This window comes from Buteo buteo, chromosome 2 (assembly GCF_964188355.1).
Source record: "Buteo buteo chromosome 2, bButBut1.hap1.1, whole genome shotgun sequence".
Taxonomy (NCBI): Eukaryota; Metazoa; Chordata; class Aves; order Accipitriformes; family Accipitridae; genus Buteo; species Buteo buteo.
Window position 1 is genome coordinate 22,808,931 of NC_134172.1, and position 20,633 is coordinate 22,829,563.

The window sequence follows — 20,633 nt, forward strand, 5'->3', positions numbered from 1 at the left end:
ATAGTGGTAACGCCTCTGTGATAACATTTTTAAGAAGGAAAAAAAGTTGGGAGAGTGAGAAACAGCCGCCAGAGAGAGGAGTGAGAACATGTAAGAGAAACAAGCCTGCGGACACCAAGGTCAGTGAAGAAGGAGGGGAAGGAGATGCTCCAGGCGCCGGAGCGAAGATTCCCCTGCAGCCCGTGGTGAAGACCCTGGTGAGGCAGGCTGTCCCCCTGCAGCCCAGGGAGGTCCACGGTGGAGCAGATCTCCACCTGCAGCCCGTGGAAGACCCCACGCCGGAGCAGGTGGGTTCCCGAAGGAGGCTGTGACCCCGTGGGAACCCCGCACTGGAGCAGGTTCCTGGCAGGACCTGCGGATCTGTGGAGATAGGAGCCCACGGAGCAGGTTTTCTGGCAGGACTTGTGACCCCATGGGGGACCCGTACTGGGGCAGTGTGCTCCTGAAGGACTGCACACCGTGGAAGGGACCCACGCTGGAGCAGTTCATGAAGAACTGCAGCCCGTGGGAATGGCCCACGTTGGAGAAGTTTGTGGAGGACTGTCTCCCGTGGGTGGGACCCCACGCTGGAGCAGGGGAAGAGTGTGATGAGCCTTCACCCTGAGGAGGTGAAGCAGCAGAAAATAACGTGTGATGACCGTAAACCCCATCCCTGTCCCCCTTTGCTGCTGGGGGGGCTTGGTGGAGAAATCCAGGAGTGAAGTTGTGCCCGGGAAGAAGGGAGGGGTGGTGGGAAGGTGTTCTGAGATTTCGTTTTATTTCTCATTACCTTACTCTGGTTGATCTGTAATAAATTGAGCTAATTTTCCCTAAGCTGAATCTGTTTTGCCCATGACGGTAATTAGTGAATGATCTCTCCTGTCCTTATCTTGACCCGCAAGTTTTTGTTATATTTTTCTCTACCCTGTCCAGCTGAGGATGGGGGAGTGATAGAACGGCTTTGGTGGGCACCTGGTGTCCAGCCAGGGTCAACCCATCACACATACCAACTCTTCTGTGCCACAGTTGAAAAATAAAACTTTTCCTTTGTCTGCAAGAAGACTAAGGATTCTGTATTTCCACTACTGAATTACATTTTCCTGTCACAGTCTAGTTACAGAGGAGGTGGTGTGTCCTTCAGAAACTGGTGAGGAAAATCAGGCAGCATTTATCTATGAAAATGAGAAGAAAAATCCTACACAAATCCATGTGCACACATCAGTATAAACACATTTGACAACAGTGCTGGGTGTCTTCTCCATTCAGAAGCTAATTTAAATGGATGCATTCATAATTAGCAGTGTTTTTCTTATCCGAAGCACTGAACTGACAGTGGTTTTAAGTATACAGGACTTTTTGAAGAGAAAAGAGAAACATGCACACAACAGATTTGTGCAAAAACACTGGGATTGGGGATTAAGCATTTAGAGGGGTAAGGATCTCCTCTGCCCTATGCAGTTTAACCAAGTGCAACCCAGCCCTCTTCTTTGAGCAATGCATGAGGTGTGTGGCCAATGTCTTAGTCGTATCCAATATCAACTCCAAAAGACAAATACAGAGGAGTCAGAGTGTTCAGATGCACTGGTCTCTGCCCCAGTGGCTGTTCAGTTGTTTGAGACTCAGCAGATTGAATAACCCGTCCTTGCTATGGCAATGCTGTCCTGCGCTGCAAGCAGTGGGTAACGATGATGGTGCCTGCCTGACGCCAGCAGGTCTGGTCAGGGCTGTGGCCCTCGTCTCGGCCCTTTCTCAGGAACGAGCACTGCTGCACTGGCTCGCTCCGCCTGCACCCATTTTCACTGCTGTTCTCACCACAGTGCGCTCTGCCTTTCCTGTTTCTGTAAGAGGCACGTTGGATCAGCCTTTGCGGTGTCCCAGCATCTTGCAGGAGGATCAGCAGCATACCTTCTGTCCATTTCGTGCTCAGTCATGATTTAACTACAAAATAGCTGTATATAAAAATGTATGTACATCAAAAGATTTTCATATGATAACACAGATAGCTGGCGTGCGCTTCCTGCATGGTGGTGTTACCAGCCAGGCTCCTCCTCTGGAGGTCCTAGCCTGTGCTGAATTTGGTCACCAGGATACCTCTGTTATGAGCTCCCAATTTTTACAGTTAACTTACAAATAACTTTAAAAAAATTAGCCTATTTTATGTTTCCTTTTTTCTTTTGGGAAAGGTAATTTTAATTTATCAGATTTACTAAGCTGGGCATGTATATGGTAGAATCCAGTAGTCCCTACTGTTTGTAAGTATGGAACAGGAAAAGCACTTTCACTATTTACTCATCCAAAAGGCAAGTGTAACTATGTATTCCCAGATTCCTGTAGCACATACCAGGAAATAATTTTCTCTCTAGTCTTCTCATGGGAAGCAGGTGGTGTTTTTTTCTTTTGCAAAGTTTTGTGCAAAGTTCTCTCAGCTATTTCCTATTTCCTCCCGAACATAGCAGTGACTGTTTATCGCAGGAGTTGGTATTACAGGACTTATTATAGGAATATAAGGAATTTCTTTTTATCTAAGGGCTTTTATCTCTGGGCTTTACAAAGTGTTCAAAGGACATTAATTGTAAAATTTATTTTTGCTTTACTTAATTTTTAACTCTATTTTAAATAACTTGGGTGGGGTGGGAGGTGTTGGTTTTGGTTTTTTTTAACCAGGTCTCTTGGTTAAGTAATGTCATACAGACATACCAGAAAGGGAGAAGCCATACAATCTTTAGACGTCTTTCTATATCTGTGATTGGTGAAACTTCTTTACAAACTTACCCAAAGGTGTAGAATAATGTGTGTCCATCCAGCAAAGGAGTATAGGGTTAAAAATTGAAAGCTCAGGAGGAAACATGTTAGCAGGGCTGCCACATGTTTTAAGATAGCCCTTGATGAAACAATTGAAGTAAGTATTCCTAAAGGAAGGAGGTACTGCCATTCTACGTAGCTATCAACAACATTTTTACTTAGGAACCTTTATTGTTTACTGTATATCCAGAAAAAAGGTAAATACTAGAGGTAATACAAGTGTGATCTCAACTGGCTCAGGCATAGGCACAGATGTCCTGGTGCAGAAACCTATTCCACTTATTCCAGATATTCTCTTCTCTTTTAAAGAGATCTTTAGCATGGTATCATCTTTTTGTCAGTCAGGGACCTTAAGCATGGGGAGAAAGTAAGAAATTCTGACTACAGTTCTCACAGAAGGGCCAAAGAATCTGTTTCCCATTACAGATATTTGGTACAAGCTCCTCTGCTTTAGCTCTGATTCTCCATATGCTTCTTCACTGAGGCCTGTTAGTGCCAGGTGTCCTCCCATGGCTTGGAGAAAGGTGTTTTCATAACTCAGGAGGGATGATGCGTGTCTTAAAATACACAGAATGAAAAACTGCCCCCTGAGGCAAATGCTGCTACTGTGTACAATTGAAGAAAAGCTGAAAGGGGGTCTAGGCAGTACATTATCAAATGAAATTACAACAAAAAATGGAAGAATTTATTTTTGAAAAGTACATTAGTGATTTGATTTCTCTAAACCAGAGAGTTATATAATGCAGTATAAGATAGCCATTTATTATACATGCTTGGATTTAAAAAGGGGCATTTCTGCATACTGAAAGCTTCAGTACTGAAATAAAACCCAATGGAAAGGTCATCTACTGTTGTATTTTTATTATTAATTTAAACCTGGAAGGAAAATGTTGATGTTTATAGAATAATAGAAAAGTGCAAGACTGTAGGAAATGGCATAATTATTCCTGAAATTCAGACTAGAAGTAGGAATAAAGGAGTCTCTTCAATTTTTTTCCATCTTTCCATCTATTTTTTGGTAAGGAAATAATATTTAATTCACAGATGCAGGTATTGTAACAGGTTTTACATGAATAAAAAGATAGTATCATAAACTGTGAAGCTGAAAATCTGAAATGAGCAGTGTTTCCTATCATAGTGTAGATAACACTGAAGTAATACAGCAGGAAAAAATAATGTAAAGATATGAGTAATGATTTCCCCTGTGTATAAAGGAGAATTTCTACATTGAGTTAAATAAAATAATTTCACATAGTAAATATCTGTCAGAGTTTTCCTGTAACACCTCTGGAGCCAGCTTTTCAGCCATGCTCATGTATGTGAAAAATATATCTGTATACTACCCAAACTAAACAAAAGAAACTCCGTAACACTTTGGAGGGAATTTTGGAGGGAGTATATATGAGTGTGTATTTATATAAATCCATGGACTTTATATTTGTGAAGGGAGAAGACTATTATCTGGGTAGGAAAATGCAAAGGTGGCATAAGATTTCACCGATTCATAGGCTGGTGTTTGTTAGTTGGAACATATGGGCATTTTGTCAGACTACATGTCGGTATGTGCATCTTTTTCTTGGATATCCACCGTTGCTTCTGGTCCACTCATTCTGGTTGAGATATGTAGCAGGTTTTGTCTTTTCCTCCTCAAGCAGAAATAAATTATACTTCCAGCTCCAACTATAGTAAGGGCTAGAAGAACGAACAGCCAAATGATGCTGGTGGAAAGTACTTTCTCCATTTTCCCTTCTGTAAATGGATGAAATGGAATCAACACCTCTGATCTTAAGAGATTTCAGAATCTAGTGATAAATGGGATTTCTTTAACCAGAAATCAGACAAGTGCAATATGGATGTAGATATTCAGTTCAACAGGGGTTGTTTGGGGGTTTTTTTAACTAACAAAACCAAACAAAATATAATTGGATCTGATCAAAAACCAATTTACTTCAGAATAACCTCTATTTCCTATGTCTAGATACAGATGAAGTTTATGGACTTCTTATTTTTAAATACTCTCAAAATTAATACCTAGAAACTATGTAATTATATTCTTGTATTTGAGCACATGCTTATAATTCTGCTTAAAAGGAAGTATGCTTACCTGTATTTTCGGTTGACATCTCTGTGTTTTCAGGAGCTTTTGGAAGGAAAACAAAATGTTTATTCTGAATGCTTAAAAAAAATCCCTGAGGCATTTTAAACTTCCTAAGGCCAGATGCTCCTGACAATTCCCTCTAAATCCACTTGCTGGTGACAATTGCTCTCCCAGAGAGATGGACCTAAGCATGTGTAAACCTCTAGTAGGATGACTGGCTCTTTCATTCCAAAAGCATCTGACCTCAGTTGAGATACCCAGCAAGACATGAAATTAGAGTCAGATTTCTGTTGTTTCTAAAAGTGTTTTCAAATATGTTTGTTTCGAGAAACTGACCACAAGATCCTTAATCATTTTAAGGTGTTTTCTGAAACAGTAAACATTTCCTGAATGGAGGTCTTGAGTGTTAGAGATGTATCATGAGCATTTTACTTGAGCTGAAAAGGATCTTCTGTGAGTTTAGCCCCTTCTGTCAGAGACAGCCATTCCGTGTGGATGTGGTTCCTATGGTAATTGCACTTCCTAAACTTAGCAGGTAAGGGAAAGGTGAACAGAGATATGAAATTTAACCAAACAAAATGTTCATGTTCTGGACCACTTTCATTTAATCTCAGTTGGTAGTTGACTCATGCATTTTCTTGCAGATGATAATTTTGCTATCAGAATAGTACCAGCATTTTATTAAATGTCATTCTATCATACTGTAGATAAAAGAGTGCCACAAGAATGTATGTTATCATATTCCTCTAATCCATCACCTCAGAGGACAGTAATGAAAGGAATCACCAATTCCAGCATTTCTACAAGACAGAGTTTTCATTGCACTCATCAGAACAAGTTGGGGTTTTTTAAGAATATATTCAGCTGAAATTAAACAAAACTTTGCTTTAGAGCTTAGATTGTATGATATTTGAGGGAAAATTCCACTGAAAACTGGCTTTTTATTAAAAATGAGTGGTCTTTAACTATTCTTTTACCTAAACATAGGGGTCTGAAGTATTCATGATGGCTGCATGGGGCTGATGGTAATTTTACAGGACTTATGGGAGATACAGCCTTCTGAGGAGGCAGTCAGAAGCCATGTGGGGCTCCTCAGTATTTAGGCAGCCATATCCTGCTATTAGGGTCTATTGGTTTTGCACACACACAAACTTAGAATGTTTTACATTTTCATGTTATACAACAAAAATACATTATCAGGCATTATTAACCTTAATGCATTAGAAATATTACTTACTTTTTGGTTTTTTACAGATATATCCTTTTTTGAAAGAACAGACATTGGTGTTCCAGTAGCCAGACGAAGCATATACTTCTCCACACTCTTTATGCCTTTTGTTTGAAGGTTCTCCCATTTGCCAGTTGACAAAATCCATTGCAGATTTGTCTGTCCATACCCATTGTCCTAATATTTAAAATGAGCATATAAATATATATGTATAAAATACAGGAGTTTAGACAGATAGAATAAGTTGTGTTGGGGAAAACAAAAATTTATAACACAAATAGGTAGTTGAATGTTTCAGTTACATTTCTCAGCATATATAAGCATGCTTTGAAATAAACTTTGTATATTTTTTATATATGTGTACTTTCAAGTATACAAAGTTGCTTTCTTTTTAATAGAACATAATTTTGTATGATATGATAATGTATAATTAAATAATGAAGATATTACCTCTGTCATTTTTCTTTAGCCCTATCCAAAAGTTCGGTGATTTTCCGTGGAGTATCTTAATGGTGTCTGACAGAAAGTTTGCTTCAGTATAGTCTCCTACTGATACCAAATTAGCAGCTGAAAAAGTATCACAATGTCTCATTTTCTTACAGCTTAAGTCAATAAACACATAAAAGATATGCAAAAGGATATAAAAGACACTGATTCTTGCACATAATATTCACTAGTCTCATTATGGTTATTATATCGCTATATTCTATTTTGAGCATGACTGTGAGCTGTATGGACACAAATCAGCATGAAGACATAGATTTTTGTTTAGCCTTTGGTATTTTAGAGAAGAAAAATTGCTCTCCTGCAACACTTTATGGACAGGTCCAACCACACCCCAGAATGTGATGCAAGTAGGCTGAAAGTGGTACATGTGATGTAGTCAGCACCGTGCATGTTGGCACTACAGCTCTGTCGCCCACCAGTGGCTGGGCAGGATATTTGGCAGTGCCTGATGCTATGTACTGCAAGGCTAGATAGGATGTGTAAGCAGCTAGAGGTTGCGCTCCAGAAGATGTCCAGAAGTTGATTTATAATTACCATATGCCCTGGCATTACAAATACACAAAGCTGCACTGGGGTCATCACGAAATGATCACCTTCCTGGCCTGGCCAGTGGGTAACATGTAACATCTAACAATTCAGAACATGGACCAGTGTCCTTTCATTCTGCTTATTAGTGTAATATTTACATTTTCTAGTAATTATGTGATGTATCTTATTACAGAACCATTTCAGGAATTCTGTTGTCACACAGCTGTAAAGTAAAATGCCTTTGCAAAGCTACTTTTTCTGTTTACTCAGTCATAGGTCAGTGTTTTCATCCATATGAGGAAGTGCTGCTAGAAATCCTTGTGTTCTCTCTTAATCTTAAAAGACCATCACTCAGACATACAGTGCTAATGTATAGGGTGTTTCCTATTCTTACTCATACTGAAGTGTATGCTCCATCACAGCAATTCTCAGTGAACAGTCAGGAGAAATCAGAAATGTGGAGTAAAGTGCGTTTTCCTCTCCCCTGATCCATATACAGCTCTTCTTTCCAGCTCGTAGACAGCAGTGGAGGCTGTTGCGGAGCAGGAGCTGCATGGCTGGGTTTGTTTTACTGGTTCATGAAAGCTAAATGATTCCTCCATCTCTTTTGTTGTCCAGCCAGTGGGATCCAGTTAATAAACTGTGCCCTGGAACTAACAAGGACAACTTTCCCATGAGTTTCTGTCTCCCAGTTTACGCTGTGTGTGGATGCCCTCTTGTTTGGGGAAGGGAAAGCTGACCCTGGAGTTTGTGCCTTAGTGGGACTCTAAAAGTGTTTATCTCCCTACCCAATTACTGATTTCCATGAAACTAGTAGGAATTTCATATTTCTGGTATATTCATATTTCACCTGGTGTTTGAGATATCAGATGCCTCTCTCTGACAAAGTTGAGTTTTATTATGAAAAAGCATGCTCAGAAAAGCAAGCTAAAAAGCATTAAGTTTGAAGTTTTAAAGTAATTTAAGATTTGCTTCGCGGTATCATCCATTATTTTATGTGTTTAATTACATCTTCAATCTTTCTAAAACAAAACACTCACCTAGTCGGGCACATTCCTGATGAGCTTGAGACCAGCTTCTTTTCTTGGAGGCCTCAAAGTAATAGCAGTGACGATGGAAAGGTATCCAAGATTTGTGTCCTCTTGTTTCAGGGCATTTTCCAGGAAGTTGCGGGGGCTCAGTAGGGGCCTTTACTGATAAGAGATCAGGTAGTTGGAATCCAGTTATTTTATAAAATTTGTTTTCCCATTATACTAGTAAGACAAAACTAAACAGACTATATTAGGTTTGTCATCATAGAAGAAATGAAGCATGTTCTAAAAAGAGCTTGAATATGGCTTTGATTTTGTGTTTAAGAGCATATTTTGCTTCATATTTATTTATCAAGGTGATTAGGAAGATACACTAACCTATAAGAAGTATAGATTCTGTCTAATGATGATTTTTGTAATTACTCTAGTCAGTAAAATATCCAGCTGGTTTTCTGGCATAAATATCTGCCTAATTAGTTAAAACTGCTATTTTTAAAATGTCTTCTGACACTTCAGTCTCATTTTTTGACAGGATCAAAACCTTATAGCAGAAACTGTGATTGTGAATGAAAGTGTTGGTATAACTAAACATGGGTTGCAGGATTTTTTGTTAAACTGCATCTTGAATAAATTCCATAGTGATTGATATAATAGGAAGATTTTGGATGAGAAGATAAATGCAGATGGAACAAAAATTAAATGTTCTGCCAAATTACGTTTTCTTCCTATGAGTCTTCTACAGTCTATTTCTTTCCCTATTAAGGAACATTCAGCTCTCAAATTAGATTTGCAGAATATTAAAGTGGAAACAGACATTATATATCAAATCTGAGGATTTTTGTCAAAATACAGCATCTTAGCACGTAATTTGACATGCAGTTTTAAATTTTCTAATGATTCAAGAGCTTCCATAATGTTGACAAAAACAAGAATATAGATAAATTGTGAAATCATATTTATACTTATTTCCATAGAAATTGTAGAAGTTTGTGCTTGAAAGGCTCATCAAGGGGTTATTTACTTCATCTTTGTGCTCACAGGTGACATGAAGTTGTTATTTAATTATATCATTTCTAACAGATGTTTGTCCTGTCTGTTCTTAATAACCTGTAGTGATGGAGATTCCCTGACCTGTCCAAAGTATTTATTAAAGCCTTCTGTGCCAATAAAATTAGAAGGTTTTCCTTGCCGTATTTTAGTCTGTTACTCCTTTCCAACTCATATAAGACATAGGGAATAATTTAATTCCATTCCTTAGGGCTTTGAATATTTAAAATTGATAATCTGGTTTCTCTGAGTCTTTTGTTTCTTAGTCTTTTGTCCAACTCCAATTATAATGTTTCCTTTTAATTCTTGTTTCCCAGTCATCTGAAAACGCTAGTTGAGTGAGAGCTTTTTCAAACTTTGGTGCCTCAAACTGGATGTGGAATTTCATCTGATGCCTAATCAAAACAGATCTCATTGCAAGTGGATTACTTTTCCTATTAGAATGAATAGTTAAGATATTAATGGGTATTCAGTCCTTTTTGTTTCTTAGGCCTTTGGTAATTATCGTTACGAATTGATTTACTTCTGGGAAGAATTCATGACAATATTTACATCTAGTTAGTTAGCTACTCCTGTCTTCCTGTGTACTAGTGTATAAAACAAGTATTTTTCCAGTGGTTTGTTTTATTTAGCACAGTTGATAAATCTACACACCCTATAGTTAAAACACTTATATCCAATTGCTTACCATCTGATTTTTTACAGACAGAAAAGAGGTTTTCTGTGCAAGAAGCTGTCTTCCAGGTGCCATCAGTATCTAGGTAGACACATGCTAATGTCTGTTTTGGTTCCCCGCTGGACCACTTGCTGTAAGCTAATCTCCATCTGTCAATCCATTGATACTTGCCATTGGTCTGGAAGCAAAATCTATACGATAATTTCAAGGTTGTTGAGAGTGAGGTAGCTACTGCACAGGATCCTCGAGGACTCTCATGTAACCAGTATGAAATCATATGCTTACTAATGCCCCCTTTTTGTGCTTGTAAATGCTAACTGAAACAGAACGTACAGTGTCTGTTATCCACAAATGGGAATGCAGAATTACTTTTTTTTTCTGCCCTCCAAATAGTGTCTAACATTAACTCAGAACATTTTTCAAGCAGTTGGAAATGGAGGGGAAAAAAGAAAGGGAGCATGAGAGAAGGCATAAAACTGGGAGTCAGATAAACCATCATGTTGTTATGACCACCCAAAGGTCTGCATGGAAAATGGGAGTGTGGGTGGGAGTGTTCTTAATAAGCAGCACTGATCGCCATCGCTTTTATTGTAGTTATTGTGACTGTGATTCATGGGGAAGAGTGTAGCATGTCAAAACACACCTACCATCCAAATGTTTGCCCTCCCCTGTCATGCAACTGATATAGACATCTCACAAACAGAATGGATTTTTTTTTCCATAGTATTCTAACTTCTTAATGGGAGCAATTACACCAATTACATTTTCAAATGAAAAAATATATCCATTGGTCAATATGTACCGCATCATACAGCCTTCAGATTCCTTTAACTAATTTTTTACCCCTGTTTTTGTCCACAACTATATTTTGCTACTGCTACCATAAATAAGACTTCTCTAATAGAATGTGTGAGCATAAAAACACATGTGAAAACCAGTCCTTCACAAGTCTCAAATGTGCGGCCTGAGATATCATGTTACTGGTCACTGAGGTACATAAAACATGGCAGGAGGGCAGGATGCATGTTTTTCCTGCAATATCTTTTAGATTAAAAGAAACTCAAAATGAGGGAGATTTTACAGTTTGTATTTGAGACCCTTTAAATGACTCCAAACAACACATAGCATTGTTATATATTGGTTTGCAGGAGCATTTCCTTGTGCTAATGCTTGTAAGAGTTCTTGGTTCATGAAAATCTCCACTGTCTGAGTCTTACTCAAAGAACTCCACTGTAAATGGCTACTGTACTGATGTAACATGCTGTTTTCAGCACTACATGGGCAGAAATTCCTATAGATTACAAGATGAGAGCATAAAGATCAGGTCCAGCATGAGCTTGACTACCTGTATGTTACATATATTTTCTTACCGCGTTGCTGTTAAGACCAATCCATAGAGGCTCTCCATATTCCTGTACAATTAAGAACAACAGTGCCTGGCTATATGGGTCTAAAATGCTGGCAAGTTCTGAGGCATTGTTATTGCAGTTTTTCTGTGCTTCCTCCCAGTTCATTTTGGAAGGGGTGACAGAATAGCTAATGCCACCAGAATGGTACAAAGCGAAGTCCAGAACTGTTGCTGATGAGTCAAAGAGTTCAGGATCTGTAGGAATATGGAAAAAAAAACCACCCCAAGAACAGTTGAATCTGGAGGCCACATATTGACTTGAGTGACTGAACAACATCTTTATTATTTACAAACCTAGTAGAAAATTGTTAATGGAATTGAACACCTTCTCATTAGTTGTTTATAAGTAACATATAACTTCAAAACAACAGTGAACTTTCTGGATGAAAGAAATACATTTTCAGTCCCTGAGAATTTTGAATCAGTAAATTCACAGTATCTTATATTGCAGAGGTAAATTCATGCAATCAGTCAAAAATAACACACCTACCCTGCATGTGTTCAAAATACTCTTTGCAGCTTAGCAGCTTTGTGACTATCAGTCAGGTTTATTTGCATACATGTAAAACTTAACAGTTATGATCGTCTATAGATCATTATGAACTTATGTAATGAAAATGTTTGTGGGTTTTAGCTATTTATACACTTTTTAAAATAAAGTAATTTTGCTTTCCTAAATTCTGATATTTTATTTATCGTTCCTTTCTCCAAAACATTGCTAAGTAACACTGAGATGCAAGATGGGCCCTTAGGTTTTACTGATCTTTTACCTAAAAAAAAATAAAAAAGATAACTAATCTAAAGCATGTTAAACAAGAAAAGTAATTTTAAGCCTTGTGTTACAAATTTCAAGATTACCAATACAGAACTCACCACTAGTCTTCTGGCATATATACCCTCTGGACTTAAAACACTCCTCATTGTTCCATTTTCCTGTGTCATCAGCATGACCTCTCTTCAGAGAAACACAATCAAACTGTTGGAGTAAAGAAAAGAATATGAGTACATTGATATTAGAAGTTATAAAACAAAGTACTATAACCCCCTGGGTAGTTTCACTCCTTTTTTCTTTGAATTCTGATATTGTAGAGTTTGTATTACAACTCTAGAAACACCTTCCTTCTATCTTTTTCTGTCCTTTCTGGCCTCCTCTGTGGTGGCCAGCTCCACCTTGGTACTGTCTTGTAAACCTTTGTAATCTTTGGCTCAGCCTGCTTGTTCATTTGGTTATTTTTGAGGAGACATACTTGAGAGGCACTATTATTTTCAAGAGCTTTCTGTCACACCTTCTGTCTTGACTAATGAGCGACTATCAGCAAGTTTTTTGAATAAGAATGAAATAAAAATAAATGGAGGTCATGCTTTGTATTTGGCTTGCAAAGCCAACTTAAATAGTGGTTGTCCTTGACAGAATCACCTAAATGATGATCCTTGACAGAGTTATCATCAGCTCTAGTTCTTAGAATTTCTCTTTCAGCTACACTAGATCAGGTACTGAGTGCCTAAGAAGCTGGAACTTCAAGTTTATTACAATCTGCAACAGTCTCCTAAGCTGCCATGCAGAAATTTTAGGAACACCTGTTTTAGTGGCTCTTGACTCTAGTTTCTTAAGCTTGAGTAACTTTTTGATGTTATTTCACTCCTTTGAAAAGGATCCTCTGAAGAAGATAACTGTTAGTATCTTGAAGGTGAAGGAGAAAAGTAGAAGGCACTTTTGCATATTAAATTTTTTTCCCTGCTTTTGGTATTTCCCAGGAGCATTATTAGAGCTGCAGTAAAGTAGAGCTGTGTATTGTGCTGTATCTTATGTGTCTTCTTGCATGCCTTGGCCAATGGCTAGATGGGCAAGAGCAGAATGAATTGGCTCAGGTGCAGATTAAGCTGGTTGTCTAAAAGTGTGATTTCTGGGTTCTCTAGAGGTGTGGATACCAAAATGAAGGGAGGATGGACAGTGAGTGGAATGACATAGTGTGAAGGGCAAGTTCTGAAAGCAAGATATGGAAATAAATGGAAGAAAGGCAATGTAGGTGTGCAAATCAGTCTGTATTGGTCTGAATATGTAGAACGCTATTTTATTTACAGCATTCTGAGGTTTAATTTCAGTGCTAGCAGTGGAGAGAGTTTGGTTTAGAAAGTAGTTGAAATCTATTGGCACTTAGCAATTCAATTACAATTTTAAATAGGGAAGAAGTAGAAAAAAAATTGAACTCTTTCTTCTTGCATCCTCTCCTTCCTTTTCAAGCATGAGTTAACTTGTTAAACGTGAAAACATTGCCAACATGTGTTGACTTCTAAAATTCTAATGTTGCATTTATATTCTCTGCAAAATGAGCAGCAAATTACTATGAAAAAGAAAACTTTATTCAATCTAAGCAATCTTTATTCAATCTGCCCATTGCTGCAATTTTGCCAAATTGCAGCAATGCCATTTTGTGCTCTGAGATAGCTAGAATACTCAATCATTGAAACATTTAATCACCAATCCCAGTGTAAAGATAAATGAACAACTTGGGGAGAAGGCTGAGGCAACGTCTGTAGCAAAGTGAGCTGTTTACTTGAAGTGATACTGCTCCTCAGATTTGACTTGATGGTAGACACTAAGTGGTATTTACCTGTTGCAGGTTGTGGCCGTCTTCTGGATGTAGACTGGGATACAAAACGGGTTCTACAAGTTTTGGGGAATCTGGAGCCCAGTTTGTATAGGAGACAGCACTTCCATCAGTCCAAACAAAGTTGAGTTCACTGAGTATGTCATTCAAGCCAATCCAGGGATCATTGGAAACATCCTTCAAATGGTAAGTGAGAAAAGCTGGAAAAAAAGCCAACAGAAAAGAAGATGAACATGTCATGTCATCAGTCAAGACATCAGCTCATAAACAAATCCTTAACTATTTTGTTTTAATTAGCATTTGATCAGAAATTTACCCAAGTTTATTATTTTGAGGTTATGCCAAGCCTTTGCCTGTGCAAAGTCTCAAAGAGTGAAAGTATTTGGAACTATGAAGCAAGATTGGAAAGAGGACAGATACAAAAAACCTGCCTGACCACGATGTTATCTAATGAGTTCACTTATTTCAGCACTCAGGATGAGCTGATTGACTGATGGAAGTGTGTAGCTGTATACAACTGCAAATGGAAGCCCAAGAACATAGGCAAGGTGAAAATGTGTCTTCCTCTGACATTCTGCTGATGAATTAAGTTGCAGAATTTAGGCAGTCATTTCAGAGAGGTATAGTAATATATCCCTTTCTGTTTCTGGCAGAAACAGACCATGGATTCCTTTTCTTTCTCTGTGTCTAAAACTATAAATACCACATCTGGATTTGTTATTCTGTGTTAATTCATACCCTATAAATAATGTAAAGCAGTTTGCATAGAACAGGAGGAAGCAACCCTTAGCATCACTAGCATGCCCTAGACAGATGGTTCCAGTTCTTCCAAAAATGTTTCATGCCGTGGCCATATAATCCATGTTCAGTATACATATTGTAAAATACATACATTTACATACTGTCTCTTTTTGCCATGTTCTTTGCAGGAAATGACCACTGTATACAGAGCAAATGCCATCTATCACCTAAAGGGCTGTTGCACTATACCTTGTACTTGTTCATTATGTATGCTCGCCAGGTTTCCTTCAAGGCTCATACAATTTCTTCTTGCAGTATGCCAGTATTCATAGGAAGAGCCAAAAAATTTGTAACACTAGGGAAAAATGAGTATGGACTGTTAGTGGGTGACAGCAAAAGGAATTTAGGTTGGAATTACACCAGTTTAAGTAGAAATTAGCCTAATTCAGATCCACAAAATGATTTTCCAAAGTTAATAGGAACTCAGGTCTGGAACCAAGTCAAAACCATTCACATATCTTAAATTTACTCTATGTCTTTCTGTGAGGGTTTGAGAAAGTCACAACAAAACTCAAACAACCATTTATAAACCACAGCCTGATGAGAATCTAATGTGTTAACTGACTCAGAGATTTTGAGAAGCGATATTCCATCATTAGTTAAAGACAAAGAAGTGCTGACTCTATAAGAAAAGCCGAGCCCAGGGTTTCATGTGGAATCATCTGAACTTTCTGAAAAACATTTTTGACCTAGAGCCTATGGTCAGTGTGCTCTAATGTGTGTACTGAGCCTTTTTCATTTTACAGCTCTTTTATTGATGGAAGTATATGACTCTTGATTTCTTAAAAAGCACTTAGTCATCACATTACCAATACACATTCACCCTGAAATGTTTTGGGTAGTTATGAGTGTGCCTAGTGTGCCCTCTCCATGTTTAAGCTCATCCTCTGCTCTGTGGCACGCCAGTAGCACCGTCAGAGAATTATGTTGCCTAGTTTGTGGAAAATAACAACTCTGATGACTGTAACAAAAATGCAAAAAAAGCATACTGGCTTAAAGTCAACTGGTGTGAATATCCATGGGTGCTTTCATAACAACATTGTATATATTAGAAAATAGAACCCTCGCTTAACTGCTTGATCAAGTTTGTCCCTTTTGGGAAGAGGCAAGCATTACATTGAAGCCTGTTTGGAAAAATTTGGCCTTATTTCTGATTTGTTCCAGCTCAAATGACTGATTTTATGCTATAGTTGGTGCTTTCAGTTGAATTCAGTTCAATTTTTTTGAAAGTATATACAATAGAGCAGTTTTTCCAATGTATCTCAGATGACCACTTCTCAGGAAAACAATTAAAAATCTGTAAAACCACCATTTTTCAAGAATTAGGCAACTGGTTCAGTTTTTAACGCAACTTTGGATAATCACTGTCAAAAGATATCTGAGAGACAAGAGGCCTCTTGTATATCTTTAAGTACCTTCTCAAGGACTAGTAGCATTGTACTTAGATGGAAGTCATCATACCTTATTTTTAAATAAAAGCCAATCTTCAGGACATCCTCCAGGAGGTGAAGGTACCGCTGAAGGAAGTGTTGCATTTATAAAACTTCTGTGCCTCTCACAGATATAGCCATTTGAAAAACCACAGCTGACATCATTCCACAAGCCTGAAATCAATTTAAATATAGGTAATAAGACATTGAATAAGATTGAAATTTGTGGGAAAGTGAACTGGCTTCTGTGCTTGTAGGTTCAAAAGCAATCTGCTTGGGAATGTGAGAAAACATGCTTCAGCTCTACTCTACGTCCCGTCATCACTGCTTACAGGAGGACTTTGGTCCTGCTGTGACTGTGGGAGTAGTGGCCATACGAGATGGCTGATATGGCAACTCTGACCTCTGAGTAGAACTCACCCAAAGAGCTTTGTTGCACTGAAACATGCAAGTGTAAAGTAATACTTTATGAGTGAAAACACTGTAAAATGTGGAACTCCATATATGTTCTATTTCTTTGCTAACTATTATCTAACTATTTTTGAAAGACAAATTTGCCCTTGATTTGAATAGAACATATTGTTTGTGCAGCTGAAAAATCAGTGATCAAATTGTCCCTGCATTCCCCATTAAAATCAATTTCTTGTATTCCACTTTAATGGCTAATATTGCTCCTGAGGAAACCTCAGATATAATGACTATATTTTATTATGCATATTTTCCCAAATTTCTGGTAAATAATGGATTAAAGTTGGCAAGACATTTTTAACAAATGGAAAGAGCATTACCCATAAAAATACTTTTTAAAAAAAGTTGTGTAACTCACCATCATTTTTGTTTAGGACCACACAATTTTCTTGAGCACCTGCAAAGTTGGGCTCACCCTGTGCCCAAGCTGCATAGTGCACCGGGCTTCCATCCATCCAACTGAAAAAAAACCAGCAACAAAACAGTAGTGGTTACTCAGACAATGTTCATGGAACAGTTCAGAAAAATCTACCTTAACATGCTAAAAATATTTTTAAAAAAATTACAGCTGATTCTGTCTGTAAATTGAGTTTCCATTAGGATTAAAAGACCTTAGATAATGAAATCCCTGCACATCAAGTCAAAGAACAAAAATATCTTTATTTTTAACAGACATTATCTATGTATTCACAGCATGTATATTCTCCATAAAAATGCCATGTAAACCGGTGGGTTTACAATGTAGTTAAACCAAAGGAGAGCACACATTTCAACATGCACTATAGCTCTCTGAATCTGCGTTTAACTCCTTTGCAGTGGTCCCTCCAGAAGGAACTCTGGCAGTACAAAATTTCTACAGCCACTTTTTATGAATCTTGATGTAGCTTGTTTACCTACCTAAACTGTTGATCAGCATTCTGAATTAATCCTATGAGATATGACTTCAATTTGCCATTTTTTAAGATCTAAAAAGAAAAATGTACTTTTAGTTAGTGCTTTCTAATATTTAGTAGTTATCTAATATGAAAAAGTGTAAATTTTATGCTAGGGAAGCAAACATGAATACACATTGTATAAATGATCATGTGTAGTCACCACAGAGGACCCCTGTTGAAGTAAATACCATACAACACATACTTTTGGTTTATTATCTTTATTGCTGCTTTCCCAGTTTTGCCTGCATTACTGGTATGATCAAAGCTTTCAAAGTTGTGTTCTCAATTTAAAAAGAAACAAGGAAGACTTGAGAAAAAATTTAGCATAAAATTTTTTTTTGTACTTTCCTGTTCTTAAGCAGCCATGTAATTCCTGTGTCTCAAAGGTGTCTGTCCGCTCCTCCTTTCATATTCTTGCCCACATAATAAAAGCAAGCATCTAATAGTGTGAAACAGAAAGGAGGTTGTGTGGCTGCTTTGGTATTCGTAAACCAAACAGGGTTATGGCAGAGGTTTGAGGCAACATCCATGCTATTAAATTGTTAGTATGCCCCTGCCACAGTTTTGGCATGTGCCCATCAGAACTGTCTCAGGCAGCATGTGGGCAGTGCCTTTGAAATACATGAATAGTTTTGATACCTGTTGCAGGAAAACTAATTCATGAAGGTCCTAGTTCATCAGGCCTTGACGTGGACCAGGCTAAACCTTTCTTTGAAAAGTTGTTTTGTTCAGCAACATGATGTGGTATGTGACCATCAGAGCTACACTGGCAGTAGCCTCACATCTATGTGTAACACTGTATTCTACAATATGATATTCAGATGAAAAGTAACCACCCTGTCAAAAGGATGGTTTTCTCAGTATACATCTAACCTGCCTGTTCATTGCTCCTTACATATATTTGGTCATGGACAGAACTCTAGATTAGAATATACAAGAATATACCCACCCTAGTAAATGGTGAATTCTTTTGTATTTATTTTCCTAAAGAGGACCTCTGCTCTGTAGAATAAATATTTTATCATTGAACATTTAAATCTTCTCTTAATAAAATGTAGTGATATTACGCAACAAGCACATTCCCCTGTACTTCACAAGCATATGCAGCAGGATATATAGGCCATATATTGTATAACATAGTCAAATTTCCTCTTACACGTTTCCACAAAAATTTTCTTTCGCTATTACTTCCAATAGTAGCAAGATCTCCATGATTGTTTTTGCAAAATGTTCTGGCTTTTTCCATAGAGGTCTTTTCTGTGCTGAAAAAATATTGTTTATCTCCTTTTATAATCCAGCCATCTTCTGTGACTTCATACTCTGCAACACAGAAGAGGAATCTCTGTATTCTTCACAGTTCTTACACAAAGCTGGTGTCGTTACATGATACCACCCTTTAGATAAGAGAAAACAAGCAGAAGCTTACCGGCAGAAGGACCCTGAGGTTCTGGTTTCAAAGGTGTCCCTGTAATGAAATGGGAAAACAATGAAGATGTAAAATGTTTCCAAATGTTGAGCCAGTATAAGTGTTCGATTAGTGGAAATTATCTTAATGTCTATCAATTTTTCATATGTTACATATTCAGTGCAAAATATATTTATATAGTATCTTTGGTGAAGAGCAAAAAATGGATGTTCAGGGAGTAACAGATGCATCACAGGCCTACATCTCTGTCTTGGTAGATTTTTGGTAAGTGCATCTTGTACATCCTGAATGTTGCCTTAATTAGATGACTGAAGTTAGTCTGAATGAGTACTTGTTTCTGAAAGAAAACTAAGTGAAAATACTTTACTTCAGTGTTGGCATACTTTGCACAATAATAAGAGATTCTTCATGGACGTTGTCTTGTATCTGAACAAGAAATTCAAATACTAAACAATTTTTTTCTTCAAAGGATTTTAAATTTTATTAGTATTCATTTGTTTATGAAACTTTTTTTCTCCGTGAAACTACTTTGTGAAGAATCACATTTGACTGAAAATCCACCAGCTTTTGACAAATAATTTAAATTAAAAATCTCCACATCACAAGGAGTGGGATATTGGAGCAATGTTTCTCTAAACATGCAAGCACAAGAGCTATAAAAATGTAAAACAAATGTTACCTTTATAATTTTTTTCCACAGGAATTCATGGTAATGTTTGTGTTGCTGCAAGTGTAATTACATTAAATTAAGTGTGTGACACACATGCTTGGGTAAAAAAAAAAAAGTCATGTCACCTTTTAAAAATAATGTCTTGTGTGATTGGTTTAAAAGATTTAAAAGAAAAAATATATGTCTGTTCTGGAAGTACAAAGTATTATGACTATTTCAGCATCTTTCGTTATGACATTATGCCCTGCTGACTAATGATGGTAATTTCTTCAGGCTATAATTTCTGCCATTCATACACTAATAATAATTAACAGTACATGACTACTGTTGATACTTTCACTAATGATTTTCAGTTGTGGTGATCATGCAGGTGAGGACTTACAAAGGAAGTTACCAGGAAAGGTATCTTCTCAACATCTCTTTGAGATAGATGTCTATGACTATTACTTTTTAAGTATAAGAAGCTGAGACAACATGCCTTCATTAGAATCAGATTATTTTGAGTGATAAACCAGCACAGAAATTATCTTATTTAGAAAAGTATCACTTTAAACATTAACCCTTACTGCTTGTGTGAAGGAGCCCAGGGAGCCATCAAAGCAACACTTCTGTTAGTCTTAGAAGTAAAATGTGCAAGTCAATACAAAGCTATAATTGATTCGTCTCTTATTTCGCTGAATATCTTTCTCAATGGTAGTTACATTTGGAAAAAAAAAAAAACCAAACAAACCAAGAGGTATATAAACATAGAAGATTTTGCTGTTAGTATGAGAGGAAGATGTAAACCTGCCTATTGTCTTAAAGTATATAAATTTTGAAGCTTGAATTACCGTCTTTTCATTACGGCAAGCCTGTTGTCACAGGAGTTTCTTTACATGCCATCTTACAAAGAGAATGATTCCAGTATGCTGGTAGTCTTTTTTAAATTAGACTAGGTGACTAATGTGTCCTTGTGTTGCATTCTAGCTCCATCTGAGTGGAGGAGTGAAG

The 20,633-nt window shown here is 37.4% G+C and overlaps 1 protein-coding gene across 3 annotated transcripts in view; it reads right to left on the bottom strand.

Moving 5' to 3' along the window:
- Nucleotides 1-2,927: 2,927 nt before the first annotated feature.
- Nucleotides 2,928-20,633, bottom strand: part of LOC142040330 (macrophage mannose receptor 1-like) — a 35,488-nt gene continuing 17,782 nt past the window's right edge. For 2 of the 3 annotated variants that reach the window (XM_075048091.1, XM_075048082.1), the window contains 15 exons: nucleotides 18,974-19,012; nucleotides 18,704-18,867; nucleotides 17,510-17,577; nucleotides 16,971-17,071; nucleotides 16,176-16,318; nucleotides 14,904-15,009; nucleotides 13,917-14,113; nucleotides 12,178-12,280; nucleotides 11,267-11,499; nucleotides 9,909-10,074; nucleotides 8,183-8,335; nucleotides 6,558-6,674; nucleotides 6,117-6,284; nucleotides 4,886-4,921; nucleotides 2,928-4,530 (listed from right to left, as the gene is read on the bottom strand). In XM_075048091.1, the coding sequence (XP_074904192.1) occupies nucleotides 4,331-4,530; nucleotides 4,886-4,921; nucleotides 6,117-6,284; nucleotides 6,558-6,674; nucleotides 8,183-8,335; nucleotides 9,909-10,074; nucleotides 11,267-11,499; nucleotides 12,178-12,280; nucleotides 13,917-14,113; nucleotides 14,904-15,009; nucleotides 16,176-16,318; nucleotides 16,971-17,071; nucleotides 17,510-17,577; nucleotides 18,704-18,867; nucleotides 18,974-19,012 (1,994 nt within the window). In that variant the 3' untranslated portion in view covers nucleotides 2,928-4,330. Of the gene's footprint in view, nucleotides 4,531-4,885; nucleotides 4,922-6,116; nucleotides 6,285-6,557; nucleotides 6,675-8,182; nucleotides 8,336-9,908; nucleotides 10,088-11,266; nucleotides 11,500-12,177; nucleotides 12,281-13,916; nucleotides 14,114-14,903; nucleotides 15,010-16,175; nucleotides 16,319-16,970; nucleotides 17,072-17,509; nucleotides 17,578-18,703; nucleotides 18,868-18,973; nucleotides 19,013-20,633 lie in introns of those variants that run through there. The other variant, XM_075048096.1, reaches the window with a different exon arrangement.